This window comes from Filicampus tigris, chromosome 16 (assembly GCF_054856515.1).
Source record: "Filicampus tigris isolate MCC_2025a chromosome 16, RoL_Ftig_1.0, whole genome shotgun sequence".
In the NCBI taxonomy this organism is placed as follows: domain Eukaryota; kingdom Metazoa; phylum Chordata; class Actinopteri; order Syngnathiformes; family Syngnathidae; genus Filicampus; species Filicampus tigris.
In genome coordinates, this window is record NC_141232.1 from 566178 (window position 1) to 584866 (window position 18689).

At 50.8% G+C, this 18689-nt stretch overlaps 3 protein-coding genes across 4 annotated transcripts; 2 read left to right on the top strand and 1 right to left on the bottom strand.

Moving 5' to 3' along the window:
- The first annotated feature begins 1 nt into the window (after window position 1).
- On the top strand, window positions 2-7617 carry LOC147133895 (medium-chain acyl-CoA ligase ACSF2, mitochondrial-like). Its single transcript, XM_086056677.1, has 16 exons — window positions 2-243; window positions 807-1002; window positions 1538-1666; window positions 2885-2938; window positions 3037-3155; window positions 3876-4038; window positions 4110-4205; window positions 4345-4496; window positions 5262-5353; window positions 5445-5521; window positions 5589-5696; window positions 5861-6012; window positions 6700-6841; window positions 6927-7037; window positions 7129-7197; window positions 7330-7617. Exons 1-16 carry the CDS (start codon window positions 140-142, stop codon window positions 7378-7380), a joined length of 1815 nt encoding a protein of 604 aa, XP_085912803.1. The 5' UTR covers window positions 2-139; the 3' UTR covers window positions 7381-7617.
- Window positions 7478-13737, bottom strand: LOC147133896 (nuclear distribution protein nudE-like 1-B). Of its 2 annotated transcripts, XM_086056683.1 has the most exons (9): window positions 13485-13735; window positions 12043-12139; window positions 10663-10816; window positions 10110-10258; window positions 9552-9688; window positions 9251-9418; window positions 8781-8872; window positions 8569-8705; window positions 7478-8483 (listed from the first exon to the last, which is right to left on the bottom strand). In XM_086056683.1, the coding sequence occupies exons 2-9, from the start codon at window positions 12126-12128 to the stop codon at window positions 8402-8404; spliced, it is 1005 nt and encodes a 334-aa protein (XP_085912809.1). In that variant the 5' UTR covers window positions 12129-12139; window positions 13485-13735; the 3' UTR covers window positions 7478-8401. The 2 variants fall into 2 exon arrangements, with proteins under 2 accessions (XP_085912809.1, XP_085912810.1); XM_086056684.1 differs by lacking the exon at window positions 12043-12139 and having other exon boundaries at window positions 13485-13737.
- A 2167-nt stretch (window positions 13738-15904) lies between these two features.
- Window positions 15905-18230, top strand: LOC147133897 (RING finger protein 222). The gene has a single exon (XM_086054870.1). The coding sequence runs from the start codon at window positions 16015-16017 to the stop codon at window positions 16768-16770; it is 756 nt and encodes a 251-aa protein (XP_085910996.1). The 5' UTR covers window positions 15905-16014; the 3' UTR covers window positions 16771-18230.
- The last annotated feature ends 459 nt before the right edge of the window (window positions 18231-18689 follow it).

Here is an 18689-nt window from a genome sequence, read left to right on the forward strand (position 1 = left end):
ATTACACACACGGCGATTAACTCAATGTGACAAAGTTGAGTTGCAAAGTGTGCACTGTGTTTTTTGCCTGGCGTGGTGCACACGTTTCCCTCGCTGTCAGTGGAGTCCTCTTTTTTTTTATTTGCCTTCACCGGGAATCATGTCCTCACTCGTCCGTTTGTGGCGGTGTGCTCCGAGGGTCCGGTTTTCGCGTGGACTTGAAGGCAGCGCGGCGTGGAGGTCAAGCTGGCTCCAGCCGGGTCGGTAAGTTGCCCCCAAGAGACCCCGCAAAAGTGGAAAAAAAAAAAAAAAAAGCCTGCTCTTGTTATTCTATTACAGACATTTCAAGAAGAGCGAACAAATGCCGATTCATCGGTTTAGGGTTTCAACGTGAAGTTTCAATTATAGGGTTAGGTTTGAAAATGAGGGCATGTTTTGGTCACGTTACTTCGGAAATGCTGTCAGTGAACTGCTCCAGATGTGCATAACCCTAGTTTGAAACCCTACTTTGAAACCCTAACCCTACTTTGAAACCCTAACCCTAGTTTGAAACCCTAGTTGGAAACCCTCGCCCCGGTTTGAAACCCTATTTTGAACCCCTAACACTAGTTCAAAACCCTACTTTGAAACCGTAAGCCTAGTTTGAAACTCTATTCTACTCTATCGACAGACAGAAAAAAAAGTATAAATATCCAAAAATTCCATATCATATTATCTTTGTCTTATGTTTGAAGAAGCTAAGTTAATAATGGACAAGAATCTGCCCCCCAAATGCGTGGCGCCGACTCCAGCTGGTGTTTGTTTGACGCGTGCTAACGCGCGCGCAGGCGGCTGCACGTGGACCATCCTCCGTGTCGTCCGTCCCTGAGCAGCAGCTACGTGCACGGCACGTCCAGCGTCTCGCTGCTCTCCATGACGATGGGCCAGAGCCTGGAGGCCGCCGCCCGCCGCTGGCCGCAGCGCCAAGCCGTCGTCTTCCTGCAGGACGGCGTCAGGAAAACCTTCGAGTGCCTTCAGCACGACGTACGTACACTAGGTGATGATGTGGCGATGGTGGCTTACTCTAGCGCAGTGCTTTGCAACATTTGAGGAAATACTTTGCGCTACAAGTAGCGCCGTCATGACCCACATGAGTTGTGGAGGAGGCCTAGCTGTTCATATAAACCGGATTTCTGAAAAGTACACACACATCTGACGCGCTTGCATGCACACACGCTACTAAATACTATTACTACTAAATGGCGTGCGAACAGTGTCGTTTGTAAAGTTTGGCAAATGTTAAAGTGTTACACTGGATTATTTGTAAATATGTACTTTTTTCCATCAAAAGCACATTTTCTTGGTCGCTGTTGGTATTTTATAGAAAAAGAGGGCCGCTAAGACGTTTGAGGGATCACTGAAGCATAAATGATGCACATAAAAGTCACTGTTGTGCATAAAATATATCTGTTGGTGAAGGTATGCTGTAGTGCGTTTTCTTGCGCGAGCGCCAATTGCGCGCCGCTTTGGCGTCGCCCTAGTGGTGGTTTTGCGAATGGCGCCTGTTGTTGTTGCGCAGGTGGACCAGGTGGCGGCGGGGCTGCTGGCTCTGGGCCTGCAGCCAGGCGACCGTCTGGGACTTTGGGGACCCAACACCTACCAATGGATCCTCTTCCAGTTCGCCTCGGCCAAGGCGGGAATCATTCAGGTCGGGCCAGGCGGACGTCGTTCGCGTCACGTCACTCGGCGGGACTTTGAACCTTTGAGCTGCGGCGAGTACTCTTCAAAGGGTCACGCGTTTCAGACAATAAACGTGATGATGATTGTCAACGCTGGCGACCAGTTCGGGGTGTAGTCTGCCTTCGCCCATTGACGGCTGGGATAGGCTCCAGCAATTCCCCGCGACCCTGTATAGCAGAAGCGCTTTGGAAGATGACACGACATGATTGTCAACGGTGCAGCATGAATACAAACATAGCCAGCGTATCCTTACTGGTATCGCCTCTGAATGGCCGTATAGTGAAGAGAAGAGAAAACAAAATCTCTTACCTTGCCGACAGTTTGGGCCGTCACTTGAGCGTTTGTCCGAGCTGACAAAAAAAAGACGAGAGAAGATGACCGTCGGAGCGCTAAGGAGAAGCAGTGTTCTGTCAGCCAAGCAGAAAGGCGTCACAAGACCCGCATGGCGTCATGCGCACTCTACGCACGAATGGGAATAGCCTCAACTTACTGACGCTGCATCTTACGGAAAAATAAACGCTATATTTTTAAAACAATGTTCAGTGAACACATAAGTAGTCTTACATATAGTCAAAGTATAATATGGATGATAACAGGAGGGAACCATTTGAAAATGGAGATTGTTTTTATGCTGAACCCAACTACAATTGGCACGTTGATTCCAAAATCGCAGTCACGTTTTTCGTTTTGTTCTTCACAGCTTCACACGCCCACGGGTGCCGAGCTCGGGTCCCGGGGGGGCCGCTTTCCTGCATGTTTTCCCAATTCTCCCTGCTGCAACACTACGCCTGTTTCAAATGATCAGAATAGGATCAGGCTACTTCAGAGCTCGCTAATGAGTCCATCGCTCATTTGCAGCAAGGAGCGATGGAAAACTTGCAGGAAGGTGGCCCTCGAGGACCCGAGTTTGACACCGATGGCTTAAGAGGTGATTAGCTGTAGTAAGACTTGCCAGCTGATTGCGATTGGACTCTTCCAAAGCGTCGTGGCATCTTCTTTGTGGCAGTCACAATTGGGAAAGTGCACTGAGAGGTGTGTGCAGCTCCCAAGACCTCACTACTACCAATATCTCCGACAGTAATAGATTACAATTACACGTCATGAAATCATACTGCTACGAAGGACATACTGCAGGTGTCCCTAATGTCGGGGCCTGCCTAACAAAACTTTTGGTGTCCCCCGCCAGGTGTCCTTAAACCCGGCCTATCAGCTCAAGGAAGTGGAGTTCACGCTGAAAAAGGTTGCTGTTGCTCTTTTCCACCTCGATGCTTAACACGTGTCCCGCGTGACGGAATTCGGAAGCGACCGGCTCACGTCGCGCCCGTTGTCGCGCTGCAGGTGCGGTGCAAAGCGCTGGTTTGTCCCAGCAGCTTTAAAACGCAAAAGTTCTGCGAGATGCTGCGACAGATCTGCCCGGAGATCAACACGTCGCCGCCGGGGGACCTCCGCAGCTCCAGGTACTGCGGAGACAGCAAAACAATCAGGGATATTGGGTCGGAGGACAAAAAAACAACAACAACTCTTCGGCCTTGCAGGTCAAATTGAACTGTTTCAAATGTTCAAAAACAGGAGATGTAAAAGAAAAGTACCCAAAAAAGGAGAAAACTTCTTATTCGGGCATCAACAAAGTGATACTTTTTGTTGTAAAATGTTCTCTACATTTTTCCACTTTAAAATGGGCCAGTTTGACCTGCAACTTAACAGGGGGGTCATATCCCACAAAAGGGGGTTTGCAATTGAAATGTACAAATAAAAAAGAAATGACTAAATATACATTTATAAAGATGGGAGAAATTGAGTGGCAGCCATTTTAGAGCAGTTTGACAGTTTTTTTAAGTGCCTCTTCTTTCACCAGCAAAAAAGTTTGATTGGACTTTTTCCCTTCTCTAGTCATCAACAGTTGTAAGAAACTTCTTACATTTACGACACACGCTTACTTACACACATCCTGCGATGTACATCCAAAACTACGTTCCCTGTTCCAATGTATGCTTCAGATTTTCCAAGTAAAAGTCGACTGCCCCGATCATAAAGTGCCCTTGCCGCCACTGTAAACAGTTGGCAAACGCAAGAGCTTTGCAATCCAAATGGTGCGGCGCTGCCCTCTGCTTGGCCGTATATACGTATGCATATTTTTGTTAAATGCTAAATGAGTGTTAATGAGCGCCTGCCTAAAGGTTGCCGGACCTGCGCACGGTGATCGTGACGGACAAGCGCGAGGCGGGCACGCTGCACGTGGACGACGTTTTCCAAGCGGCCGAGAGTCGTCACCGGCGCCGGCTGAGCGAGCTTCACGGCAAGCTGTCGTGCGACGACGCCATCAACATTCAGTTCACCTCCGTGAGTCCGCCCGCCGCTTTGGGGCTCGCGACTTCCGCTCACATGGCTGCGCGTCCCCCCTTTTCTTTCAGGGCACCACTGGCAACCCCAAGGGAGTCACGCTGTCCCACCACAACGTGGTCAATAACGGCTACTTCGTGGGGCTCCGGGCCGGGTACGACTGGAGGGTAAGAAAGGCAAAGCGAACAAACAGAATCAACCGAGCGACAACAGTTTGGAACTTGAACAACTCTAAAATTGGGGTAGTGGGCAATCAAATCAAGAGAGACGGCATTGTGCAAACCTGTCGGCCGTTTTCCCCATCAGCCGGAGGTGCGGGTGTGTATGCCGGTGCCCATGTACCACTGCTTCGGTTCGGTGGTGGGAGGCATGTGCATGGCCGTGCACGGCATCACGCTGGTCTTTCCCTCCACCGCCTACGACAGCCGAGCCAACCTGGAGGCCATTCACAAGGAAAAGTAACCGCCGCTTCCTACTTGTCTCAGTCGAGGGGGCGGCAATATGTTTCTGATCGTGCGGAGAAGCGCGCTGCACCACGCTGACGGGACGGCAAGATTTTCTACCTGCCAGCTGCGCAAATAAGTCACATAAAATGAAACTACTAGCAGCCAAAGGTTTGGCCACACTTTTGTAGTGCTAGTCATTGAGAAAGTGCTTTCACACGTTTGACTGCTAGTCTGGATACAGTTTAACAACATTACAATCATGCAAAACAATTGAATCAAATCGTAGTCATTTCGCATGCAAATTAGATCAACTAAGACTTTTCTGGTGGGAATATTCCAAAAAAAAAAATCGAAATTAAACCTATACAACGTTTAAAAATAATAGACGCAATTACATGTGAAATTATTGTAACTTATCAAATGAAGTGCATAAAACTATAGAAAACGTTTAAAATGTTGACAAACAGCACAATACCTAATCATACACATTTCATATATCATAAATCCTATATTGAAAAATAGAGATCTACTTTTAAATGTCAAGACTTCAAATGGAGAACGGCCATATTTCTAACATGTACACAATCGTGAAGCCACGTTAGACAAACCGCAGTATTCACTCGTCGCAGTTGCATTTGAAGCACCCTCGCGCGATGCTCGTCGAGTATCAGCTGGCACACAAAAGTACAACTCGGGCTGTAGACGGAGAGTACATTATGCGTGTTCACTTGTGAACTGCACTTAGGACTCATTCGGAAACTACTTGTTTCGTTGAAGGTGCAATTTCGTCTACGGCACTCCCACCATGTTCACAGACCTGCTGGGCCTGCCAGATCTGGGAAAGTACGATTTGTCCTCAATGGAAGGCGGTAAGTCAAGCCACGCCCGCTCGCTCGCTGCAATTTCCAATTCGTCGATATCGGTCGGAATTTCACGAAGGGGCGCGCGGCCGTGCTTTAGGCATCATGGCGGCGTCCCCGTGCGCCCCCGAGCTTGTGGCCAACGTGAGGGCGAAGCTGAACGCCAAGCAGATCATGGTGAGCCACAACATCAGGAACACCCGCGGACCGGAAAGATGACTTGACCAGAGCGCGCGTTGAGCAGATCGCTTACGGCACCACCGAGAACAGCCCCGTCACCTTCTTGGGGTTCCCGCTCGACAACGACGACCTCAAGCTCCGCACGGTCGGCTGCGTCATGCATCACGCCGAGGTACGCCCCGCCCCCGAAAAGCAAAACTTTGAAATATGGCAAATGGCTGACTACGTGTCCTAGCGGGCAAACGAACGTCTGGGCCACGTTCAAGTTCAAGTTCGAGTACAACTGGACGACAAGCATCAAGTCGCATTTTCTTCATTTGTGGCGCGTGACGGCAGGCCAAGGTGGTGGACGTGGACACGGGCGAGACGGTCCCGCTGGGGGCGGCGGGGGAGCTGCTGATCCGGGGCAGCTGCGTCATGCACGGCTACTGGGACGAGGCCGACAAGACCCTGGAGGTGCTGGGCCCGGACCGCTGGTACAGGACGGGGTGAGTCTGCGGAGACCGCACACCAAAACAAAACGTTACAACCCGAGCGGCGGTACCGCCGAAAAAACGCGTAGCCCTACAAGCACCACCGTCGTGAACGTTCAGTAGCCACGTAGGCTCGAGTGGTCACCAAAAACGAGGCCGATTCTATTCCAACATACATTTAATATTACTCTACGCTTAACTACAAGAAAATAAACGTGGCGAGGACCGGAAATACGCCGGCCCATCGGGAAAAGGCGCATACTGTATTTTCCCCAAATGCCCGATGGCCACCCTGTTCCTGCTGCTGCACATGAAGTTTGAAAAAAAATAATAAAGTACTGTACAATACTTGAAAAGCAAAATATGCGCTGTACTTAAAAAAAAAAAGGGGGGGGGTGATTACGACTGTCTAAGAAATTGCAAAAGGTACGTGAAGGGCTGCATGCATTGCTCTTAAATATGAGAGAATATAGTAAACTGCACTTAAACAATTCAATTCAAAGAAATAAAGGTACAAAATCAAACAGGTTTGAATCTTTAAAGGGATGTATTGAAGTGAAGCATACAGACAGACGATGCGGTTGTTCGCAAACCACTAGAGGGAGCATGTTTGCTACTCGGGATCGAATGGCAGATTCGGTCCTCACCTTGGTGGCAGTTGCAGCTTGCGGTCTGTGAGCGTCTTTGTCGGTGTGCGCGCAGCGACGTGGCCAGCCTCAACGCGCTGGGCTACTGCTCCATCGAGGGCCGCATCAAGGACATGATCATCCGAGGGGGCGAGAACATCTATCCCGCCGAGATCGAGAAGTTTCTCTACACCAACGACAAAGTGCGCGAGGTGCAGGTACCCACGCCGAGCAATTCCGGGAGGGGCGGGCCCATTTAGCGAGAGTCCTGGAAGATTTCAATTTGTCAATGTTGTCTCCGAGGTGGTGGGAGTGAAAGATGAGCGTCTGGGCGAGCAGGTGTGCGCTTGCGTCAGGCTCAAGGAAGGACAAACTTGCACGGCCGACCAGATCAGAAGCTTCTGCGAAGGCCAGGTGACGCCGCGCCCGCCGCGCCCGCCGCGCCCGCCGCCCGACGGCCTCCACTTTGTGCGCTCGGACTGAGCCAACGCTTCTTCCCTCCTAGATTGCGCACTTCAAAATCCCTCACTACGTGGTCTTTGTGGACAGCTACCCCATGACCGCCTCCAGAAAGGTACGACTGCCCACTCGCGGCTGGTCCAGAGCGGCGCAACTCCATCACTTTGACGGGATTGGCTGATTGGGAACAGCGGCCCCACCCTCGCCGGGTGCAGGTGCCACTAAGGCGGCCGCTCTTTGGTTCCAGGTCAAGAAGAACGTGCTCAAGGTGGACATGGAGAAGCATCTGGGCCTGTAGCTTGCCACCTCTGACTCGGGGAAAACGCCGCAAGGCCGATCTACAGAAGCCGCCGCCGCCGCCGCCGCCAGACGAGCGCACAAACAGGACACGCGGGCAGTGGCTCATGTCAATGTTTATTTATTCAAACAAAGTTAAGATCATCCTGCAGCGGCTCCAACCACTGTCACTGTGCAACATTTACACTCATGCCGTACAAAACCGGGAAACAATAAATAAAAAGGTCCTCAATGCGGATATCACGTACAAAGGGGAGTGGGGGGGCGGATCAAGCCATGGCTTTAAACAACCATTTGTTGTCAAGTTTTGCAGACATGGACCTGCTGGTTTCACACGCGCATCCCTCCGTCTACGTCTACGGAGCCGAAGCCCGTCCCGGCGCGAGCTCAAAATGAAATGGAAGCGAGAACACCGTACGTCTCTCTTTGTTTCATTGCCAATTTGCTCGTGTTGGATTTAAAGGGCCGGCTGCAGCGATCATCAGCAACATGTCGATCTGAGGTACATTTTCCATTGTTAGCGCACAAACACAAAAAAACAGGTTGATAAAAAGACGCAGTCCACACACTTTGGCTACGAGGCTCGGAACGATCAACATTCACTTCAGTCATTAGGTGAGCTGCCCACCCCCACCCCCACCCCCACCACTCGGGCTCCCGCCTCCACATGCGAGAGAATACTGCATTGTTGTAAAGCTTACGGTAAGATAAGTTAAAACCATCGCATCCCTTTTCGTTAAATAGAATACATTCCGAACGGGGGGAGAAGTCGTGGAAGTGCGCAAATGACGGGAGGCATAGCGAGGTCCGACGGGACCTTTTTGTCATTGGGGGAGACGGTGCGCCTCCGCCCAAAAAAGGCGGGGCCCACATCGGCTTTCGGCGTCAGAAACTCCCCGGGAAAAAAAACAACAACACACATTTCGAGGCAGGCGCGTCCTGTGCTCAAGTCTCTTGTGCAAATACACACTCAGGCAAAAGCGTCTTGAGTCCTCCGTCCGTCTCTCTGACCGTCCACGTGGTCACACACTCAAGGGCAATAGGCCTGGCGGAGACACGGTTCTGGAGGTCGGGGGGCCTCGGTTCTCCAGTCCGTTTACGGCGCTGCCGTCACAAAACGCGGCGGAATCGTTGACAACTTGACTTTTGTGTGGGGGCGGGACGGGACGGCAAGGAAGCGGGCGCTCACCTTTTGTCCAAGTAGGCGCCGTGCGAGAAATTGCCGGCGTTGCCGTTGACGAGGGCGCCCGTGTCAGCCGGGAGGCTTTTTCTGGCCGCCTCCTCTTTGGCCAAGCTCCTGTAGGCGGCTAGTTTGGACTCCAAAGCCTGGCAAGCAAAAAAGGGGTGTGGCCGTGAGCCAACGCCAAGCGGGCGGTCGCGCTGCCGGCCAAGAGGACTCACCCCGAGTTTCCTGAGCAGATCGCCGACGATGTTGAGAGCGGAGATTCTGGCCGACGGCGTGAGCGAGGAGCTGCCGCAGCCGTTGGCCGGCGCTGGCGACGCGGCGACGACAACAACGGCAACAGTTACAACGGGCATCACTACGGTTGGAAAGTTTTCTTTCCTTGCAAATGTACAACTTTAGATGAATCGTAAATTTGACCCCTGAAAATATCATTATTTTTGTACTTTGATGTGAAAGCTCAACAACTTTATCCTGGCAATATTCAGACTTTAATTTTAAAAGTAGATTACTTCATCGAAAAATGATATAGGACTGTATTCTCATATTACCGTCACCAATTTTGTTAATTTTCACGTTCATGGGATACGCAGAAACCACATGAACAACATTTGAAAAAGGGGAAAAAAAAAAACACTGATGAAACTTTATTCTCTTTTTAAATGAATTCCGACGGCGAGCGGCTGACCTTTGGGGCTTCCGAAGGGAAGCTGGGCGCTTTGTGCCAGCGGCGTGGCCGGCAGCGAGAGCGACGCCTGCGCGTCCGACTCGGCCTTGTCCGCGTCCAAGGTGGGCGAGCTGGGCGCCGACATCCGCTCCGTCGTCCTCTCGCGCACCGCCAGTTCCTGTCGCAGGTCTGCGGACGATGCACATGGGAGTTCGCGGAGGCCGCAAAGCGAGTCCGCAAAGCGAGTCCGCAAAGCGAGTCCGCAAAGCGAGTCCGCGGCCGCTTAGGCGCCGCTTTTCACATTTTGGGTTTGCGCGCATACCTCGCGCTTCGTCTTTGAGTCGCTGCACCGACACCAAGAGGGACTCCTTCTCGTCCAGCTCGCTCTCCAGGAAGGCGTTTCTCTCGATGGCCTGGTTTAAGCGGCCCTCAAAGTCCTCCAGGGACACGATGGTCGCCCTGCGCAGCAACAACAACAAATGTTACCTGCTCAACTGGAATCAAATCGTTTTTGGTCAAATCATGTTCAGGTTCCTGTCGCAACAGCAGTACAATATCAATGTGGTCGCCAAGAATGGTGTTTTCTCTATTGATTTTGGTCAGTCGCGTGACGATTAGTGGGCTCTTGCATGACCTCCAAAAACAATCAAAAGTGACTTGGACAATTAGCACATTTTAGATTTCGACACAGTTATCCTCAGCAGAAAAAGGACAAGTAAAAGCGATGGCCCAGAAAAGGCTTTTCGTTGGCTCCGGCTGCCTCAAGATGGCGCCAAAGCCCCGCTTTTCTATGAAGACGGTGCTCCGCGTGTAAGGTGTGAATGCTAATGCTAGTGCCAGTGCCAGCGCCAGCGCCAGTCTGGCAGGAGGCGAGCGGCACCTCTTGGCTCTCTCCAGGTCGTCGTTGGCCTGCTCCAGCTTGCGCACCGATTTGTGGAGCTGCTCCTTGATGCCGCGCGTGCGGCCCAGGTCGTCCTCCAGCACGGAGATCTGCTCGTAGCTCTGAGCGTACTGCTTCTCCAGCTTCTCCTGCGCACACACAAATGTGTTGCAAGGCATCACACGAGCACAGACGGAACAACGGCGAGCGAGCGGGCGAGCGAGCGGGCGGGCGAGCGGGCGAGCGAGCGCGCGGCTACGGCTGCTGTTTCCCCGCCACAGAAATCCAAGTTTGGAAAAAAAAAAAAAAAAAAAAACAGCTTTTGCAGCGGGGATGTGTTTTGAACTTGAATCAAGCAAAAACATCCATTTTTCAAAATGTCCACAGCCCCCCAACTGAAAACGAAGGGCGAGATAATCGATCGAAGCGATGAAACGCAGCCCCGGCCTCATCTCGGCACGTTGGCAACCAGAGTCGTAGAGCAAAGACAGCGGGCGCTAATTGGCTAACTAAGCCGTTGCGCGAGGTGAGCACAGGTGACTTTGCCGGCTACCTTCAGGTTGTCCACCTCGTTCTTCAGCCGCTCGTTGTCGCCGTGCAGGTCGCGCAGCCGCTGCTCCGCCTGGCTCAGCTGCGCCTCCAGCTCGGCCTCCAGCTCCCGACTGCCCTCCTGGAACTCCCGCAGCTCGTCCTGGGCCTCGCGGCAGCTGGACCGTGCCGCAAACAAACACAAACATCGGGGCCATTGCGGAGTCGCTCGCAAGTCGACGGACGCGTGACGGCGGCTGCGGAAAAGGCTCTTTTGTCCCGCCGGAGGCCGCAGCGCGGCGTTCCGGCAGCTCCGTCTGAACCGACCGCTAATAAAATCCACACCGGCGGCACCCGGTGTGAGTTTGGCGGCGGAGTTGGTGAGGCGCTCGGACTTGCTCGTCGTTCTAAAAATAGCGTCGTGAAGAGACGGCTGACCTGTGGCTGCCGCTTGTTCACGCATGAGCTGAGACGAGGCCCGCCGTGTGCGTGCGCGCGCGCGCGCGATAAGTTGCGAGGCCACGGACTGTTGCGGAAACGACCGTGAGGAAATGTCAAAGCGACTCGATACCTGTTCACAGCATGGCCGACTGCCTTTTTGGCACGTTTCAGTTGGCCTACATGGACTATCTTGCGAGTGGAAGTGGCCCAAAAAATGAGAAAAATGAATAAATCACCCTGAAAAATCTCAAAACGACTCGATACAAATGAAGTATTTATCTCGCTTTGGGTGACATGAGTGTGGCATGAAACGCGCACACACGCGCACACCCCTTGGGGGTGTGAATCGGCTGACCACGTTGGCGCTTCGACTGAGTCGCTGTTGCGCTCACACCAGTGAGGCTGCCCGGTCAGCACGCCGCCGCTCAGGCCCGTTTAACGGCCAAGTCGACCATTCGTTCCCGAAACGGCATTTTGAGCATGTGAAAAAATCCCGGCCAGACAGGAAAGCCTTTGGAAACAAGAAGGCAGGCGTTGAACGTTGCAAACACTTCGCAAATTTGACAAGGGCAAATTCGCACTTCAAAACGAGTGTGTGGTGAAAAGAAAGGTTGGAAGCTGACGTCTCCACGTTTCCTCCTGAGCGACGCAACACACGGCGCGCGCGCACGCCCATTTCACAAGGCTTGCCTCGTCATCGGCCTTAAAAGGGATGCGAGTTAAAGCCCAGGCACAGCTGCATAGAGTTCCCAAAAACATTTGGTGCCAAACCACCTCATCAGCAACTTTTGCTGCTGACTTATTTGGAACGTTTTGCCTCCCAAAGCAACTCGGTGGTCAAGGGCTTGAATGTGTTTTGGAGCCGATGGCTTCAAAGTACAAGCACTTGAGCGACTCCGCCGCCGCCACACACTCGCGCAAGTTGCCTTGCCGGAAAGCAAACAGACGTGTCAACACGGCTTACTTTTTCTTATACTTGAGGGCTTGGCACTTCCAGTAATCGACTTCCTCGTCCTTTGTGGAAAACTTGGGAATCATCTCCGTGTCCATGTCGGGACTGGCTGAGGGTGCAAACGGAGACGTTAGCGTCAAAGTCACCACGCGTTCCGTCACAGACGCGAACAATCAACTGCCTTTGTTTTTGTCATACACTTCGAACGGCCCACAGAGGACTTTTGCTTTTGGAAAAAATGCCCCCCCTCCTCCCAGTGAACATTCATGGCTTCTCCCATTTAAGCATTGCTAAGTGATGTCGTCATCATCACTAGTGTTGACTCACATACGCGTCACAGTGCTCTTCCCTGGAAACCACAAGGAAAGTTGAGGGCATGACGAGTTGTTAAAAAAAAAAAAATGAATGAATTAAGTTTAAAATGCAATACATTGCTCCCTATTATCTGCTGAAAGTGTTGGTTCATGGGGGAGGGGTTGGGGGGGGATACAGCTGCTGTTTCCATGGCAATCCAGGTGAAAGATGTAAAGAAGGGAACCACTCCTCGGAAAAAAGAGACCATCTAGCCAGACAGCCAGCATGCTGAAATTATTCTTAGTAAATATTATTCAGTGTTGTAGCTTTCAAAACAGTGTCCATTTCTTCAAATTCACCTTGAACACTACATCATTTGGGACAGGGATTTTGACAGGGAGCGGTGTTAAAAAATTCCTGACCCACATTTTCAAACACCTGACAAAACAATGTTATATGAATGACTCAGAAATGAATTTAGCGGTGTTGAACCTCTCTACTTCTTTTGCTACACATTTCTGATTGAAACACCTGAAAACGTCTATATACAATATAGACAAAAAGAAGGGACAAATCTACAAATGCTCATTTAAGACAGTCAGGTTGGAAAACCTCCTGTCCCACATGGGTGTTTTGTCTCAAGTTTTGGATTTTAAACACCTAACAAGATTTCTACGCCAAGGGACGGATCCCCCACACTAAGTCCCGACAGGGAATTAGAAAGGGAGTGGTGTTGAAAAAGCTCCTAAACCACATGAGTGCACGTCACCCCGAAGATGAAGTGTCACTGACTGGAAGTGTGTGTGGAATCACCACAATTCAGCATGACAAGCAATTGTCATCTTAGGGGCATTTTCCTTTTCGACCCAATTTCAACATTGGTCCAAAGTGATCATCCAGGCAGCCGTCACACGACGTCGACAGGGAGCCGCAAAACGCCTCGCTCGTGAGCTTGCTAGCCCGTTTCAAACGCAGCAAAACGGATGGAGTTGGGGTTGGGACCGAACCGGAACCGAGGTGTTTCAACGACAAGCTTGAGACAAAAACTGACAAGAGTGTTTTCAAAACAGCGACTCGAGAAAGACGGAAAGCTCGCGGCCCAACTGCCACACGCGCTACCAAATGCTCCAAACGTCAAGAAAGAGAAGGTAAAGGGGCACCTGTTCATGACAAACGGCTGGCAAATTCTGGTCCAGTTTGGGCGGCTCGGAACATCCAAACGCCGCAAACACACACACGCGCTGCTCCCTCAGGCCTGGCGAGCTTCCGAGAGCCGCCGCCGCCGCCGCCGCCGCTGCCGCTGAGCTATTTGCTTTTGCTTGCTTGTGTTTAGGAAATTGCCAACGCGTCTCCCGGAAGCGACGTCAGTCCTGACGGGTCATGCGTGCTGACGTAACCGTTGACGTCAACGCGTACGTAGCATCACACTAGAACTACTGAGCCGTTATATGGTAATTAAAAAAAAAAAAAAAAAAGAACTACGGAGCCGCGCCCGACTGACAGGACACTACCGCATAACACCGCAAGATGGCGCTTGAATCCTGATCACCCCTGCCTAAAAAACACACGCACAGTAAACCAATATGGTGAGAACGGGAACGCCCCCTCCCCTCAACAAGGGCGACGTCACTCTGGCAGGAAGACGCCTGTTCTCCAGTATTAAGTTTCCAAAACGCCTAAGTTTTTTAGATACAGTTCGCGTGTTGAGTGTTAGTAAAATGCGCTACATAAATAAAATGGTATTGTATTGTATAATAATAATAATACAATTGTATTGCATAATAATCATAATAATTTACCACTTGACTACCGCTTATTGGGAGTCATTGACGTAATTGGGGAGAGAGCATCTCTCGTGAAGTGGTCATTTACACATTCCATGTGGACTGTGTGATGACACTCAAAGTTACCAAACAACCCCCCACCCCACCGGTGTTTACTACCACTAACTTCATGATATCCTCCATCGGGAGAGAGAACTTGGTTTGTAATTGAAGACGAACACGACAAAGAGGCAGTGTAGTTTGTTATGTTGCTTTATTGGGGATCGTAAACAAAGTGCTTGGATAAAATAGTGTCTTCTTGTCTGCTTCAGTCACAAACAGTTCGTGTTTTAGTTTCAAGATGCTTTGTCGATAAAGGCAACTCTACTGCATACTATTGGGGAGAAAAAAATGGGAAGACTTTCCGAGGGCCCCCCAAAGTATTACGTGTCATCGGGAATATACACCACCGCCCATCCAGCGTTTTCCTCTTTGAGTGCGCACCTATGGAGAAGAAAATGGTCGTGTTCATAAAATCTCAAATATTGGTGCGATCCTTTTGATATTGACAACACAAGTCTTTTTTTAACTTGCCGTTTCGTTTTGAAAAACGAATTCGGATGTTTTTACATTTTTTGTAGGCTGCTTCCAAACCCAATATTCAATGACCAAAAGGTGGTCTTTTGTCTTATTTACATCGTATTCGAATACATTTAAGAGGACAAGACGGGCATATTATGTGAATACAATGCTTTACAGTCAGTGTTGTCGAAATAAACCATTATTTACTTACTGACATGATGCTTTGTCGATTCACCACATTTTTATCAACTGTTGATATAGAAGTTTGATTGAAGTCGCCAATATGGATCACGAAGGCCCACTGCGCGTCCCGCACCCGGTGGAACACCCCGGCTGTAACCGGATCCCTCTCATTGGTCGACAAAACGCCGACAGTAACGCCCAGTAGGCGTTCTTGTGTCCTAAGAGGAACGCCCCGGCTGTAGCCGGACGGTTCTCTACTGACTGACAGCCGGACCGTTCTGTACTGACTGGACACTACCGCATAACACCGCAAGACGGCGCGTGACTCCAACTGATCACCCCTGCCTAAAAAACACACGCACACTAAACAGACACTATATCGATGACAAAATCAGGCTTTTAAATCAATCATGCATGGAAAATATGACAATTATCCATCACACCACAACGCCTTTACTTCAAGCACAATAAAATATCCCGTTCAATACTGTACATGTCTGACAGTGTCAACCAACACTGATTAGCCTCGTAAAGTCATCCAAAGGTTGATATCAATTGAAATTGCATCGGTGTAGCTCATCTCGTGGCCGCTGATTGACCACAGCAAGAGAACTGAGAATAATTCAGTAACTCATAATAAGAAATGAGAGATTTTGCTGCTTGACTCATATTCCGCAAACGCAATATTCATCAGAATGCTGTGTTGAGACCGTGGGGCCGCATAGAGTGGATTTTTGACTCGACTTTTCAATTTCAGAAGGGGGATTTGAGATCCAAATGATTTCAGGTAAGAGTGTAGTCATGAAACAAAACTTTCTGTCAACCACTGTGTGCGTTTTACAGTTCAACGGGAATCATGATTTTATGATAATGATTTAGTCAGCTATGGTCTTGGTTATGCAGATGGCTCCCCCCCCCCCCCATCCCAGCCCAGCCCAGCCCAGCCCAGCCCAGCCCAGCCTAGCCCGGCCCAGCCCAGCCCGGCCCGGCCCAGCCCAGCCCGGCCCGCAGGTGACATGCAGGCAGGCCCTGTTCTTCAAGCATCTGCGTCGTTCCCGCCCACTGCGCCCAGTGTGGCGCGAGGAACGCGGAGGGAGGAAGACGCACGAGCAAGCAGACTTGTGCACCTGCGTCGCTCGTCGTCGTCGTCGTCGTTATTTGTATGTCCATGGCCTTCTATAAGGATGACGACGCCCAGGAGGAGGCGAGTGAGTGCCCGGTGTGCTACGAGAGCCTGCGCGACACGGAGAGAATTCTGAGCTGCGGACATGTGTTCTGCCACGACTGCCTGGTCAAGATGCTGCTCAGCATCCACGCCGGAGGTCAGATCCGGGACACCCTCGCCTGTCCCGTGTGCAGACACCTCACCTTCATCAGGAAGCGGAACGACGAGCCGCTCGCCTTGGCGCAGCCCGAGGAGGACGCAGAAAGAGGAGCAGGAAGAGGGGGGGAAGGAGGAGGAGGAGGAGGAGGAGGAGGAGGAGGAGGAGGAGGAGGAGGAGGAGGAGGAGGAGGAGGAGGAGAAGGAGAAGGAGAAGGAGGAGGAGGAGGAGGAGGGCAGACTTTGGAGGTGCCCGTGGGGGCGCCGCTCGTCCGGCTGGAGGACGCCGCCTCGGCTGCTTCTGTCTTCGGGCGGCTCCGGCATTTCTTGTGCCTCCGTCGGCCGTGGCTCGTCCGGACGAGTCCCTGCAGCGGCAGCAACAGCAAATCGGAGATCTTCGTCATCAGCGCCCGGGGGCGCCCCATGACGGAGGACGACGCGTTCAGCGTGGTGCTGACGGTGGTGCGGCCGCAGAGGAGGCGCCGGCGGCGGCGGCGGCGGGTGTGCAGCACGGCACGGTGCCTCCTGGTGCTGCTTTCCACCTTCACCATGATGGCACTGGTGGCTGCCGTGCTGCCGTGGATCCTATTGGCCTGATTTGAGTCACTCGATGCCAAAGATCAACATCGACAGAGAGAGCAAACCTTATCGCTCCTTCAAGTCACGTAAAAGACACTGGTAAAAGTAGCGCTTTGGAAATGGAAATGACACACGACACGAACAGGTCAAGGTGGAAAAAAAACAACAGAAATAGACAGTACAAAAAGGAACGTTGTTTGGGTTTTTTTTTAACGTTTGATCATTTTGCGCAGCTTGCACATGTTATACTCATTTACATTTAAGATACGTTAACGTCCATAAAATCCAAAATATCGGGACGATCGTTTGAATATTTTCAGAGGACGAAGTGGGCGCAAGTACATCTTTGTGACAATTGGTCGTACCTTTTGGAAATTGAGGGATGTTACACTTCTTCTCAACAGTGAGTATACCTATCGGCTTTAGAGATGCCACATCTGCTCGGGTGCAGGAATTGTCTACCGCGGCACATCATTCGAAGACGAAGGGGACAAGTTATGGGAAAGTTATCTTGGACTTTATTGTACACAAACAGCACTATTCATTTGCAGTCTGGACTCGGACTGGCCAACGTGTTCAAGTCTCGTTCGGGAGGCTCAATAAGACGACACGAAAAAAGTTGTTCGATTTGTTGCTAGCCACCTTCATGGCAATCAAAAGTCAAACAATAAGTTACGCGGTACGTGAGCACAGCTTCAAGCTCGGAAATGAGTGTTTGCACCAAACCGAAGACAGCTCGTGTATGTTGTGGAAGCGTTCAAGCGTTGACACCAAGCGACATGGAGCCATTTCAACCACTGGAGACTTTCCACCGCACATCACCACAACAAATTATTGATGCACCTGGCCAGGCAGGCGGGCGGGCGGGCCGGTGGAGCGAGCGAGCGAGCGAGCGAGCGGTATCTCCGGGAGACGAGGCGACGCGCCGTAAGGGGATACGCGCAACTGCAGCTTTGGCCCACGCGCTCAGCTGACACGACTCGGTCTTGCCTCTTCAAGCCGCTCTCCCAAAACTCTTGCATTGTTCAAAAGGTGGAAATGTTGAATGACTGTTTTATGTCCCCACCCTTGACTCAAAGTGTGACTTGTGTGATTGCGCAAGGCCGAGATTCATGGTCCAACTTTTGCTGGTGTGTCATCCCGCCTGGCCAGTCTTACAGGTTCCACGCGGGGAGGGCGCTTTCTTTCCATTCCACTCAACTCAACTCAACTCAACGCAACTCAACTCAACACGTCACACCTCCGCTTCTTCTAGCAGCCGGCAAGAAAACTTGCCTCAAAAGGTAACTTACGCTACTTGATTTGAAAAGTCACTCAGTTACATGGTAAGTTACTTTCAGGGGATACCGACAAGCCAGCTTAACATAAAAATGACACCCAGTTTTGCCACAAAATCTTTCTAACGCTGAACTGGAAGAATAACATTTGTTTGTCATCAATAAATAAAAGGATCTTTTCTGGATTTCACTTTACCTAAATGGGCTTGCTGCTTGTTTTTATAAAAATAATAAATACATCGTCTTTCTAGACTTCACTTCACATAAATACATTTTGAAATAAAGTCTTTTTTACTTGACATTTGATGGCAAAACTCAACATTTCTAACGCACATTGTTTTGACTTTCCCTTTAAGCTTGACTGCACACCATCTATGCTGTTGCTGTTGTCTTTCGTACGCTTTGCTTATTAAAGCTAGAAGTTATTGAAGCTGGATATCAATCTGTCAACAGCAAATAATGCACTGTAGTTTTTAGCTGCCGCAAACTCAAAATAGAGACTCTCCCTCCTTCCTCCATTGCTGTTTATGTTGTGTGCTATGGACACGTGAGCTAGTCATCGACATGCAAAAACGTGACACTACGCGTACAGTCACTAAGACTCACCGAGCTAAGAAGTATGTGCTATTTATTTCAGACAGGTCAGTTCTTTCTCAACCT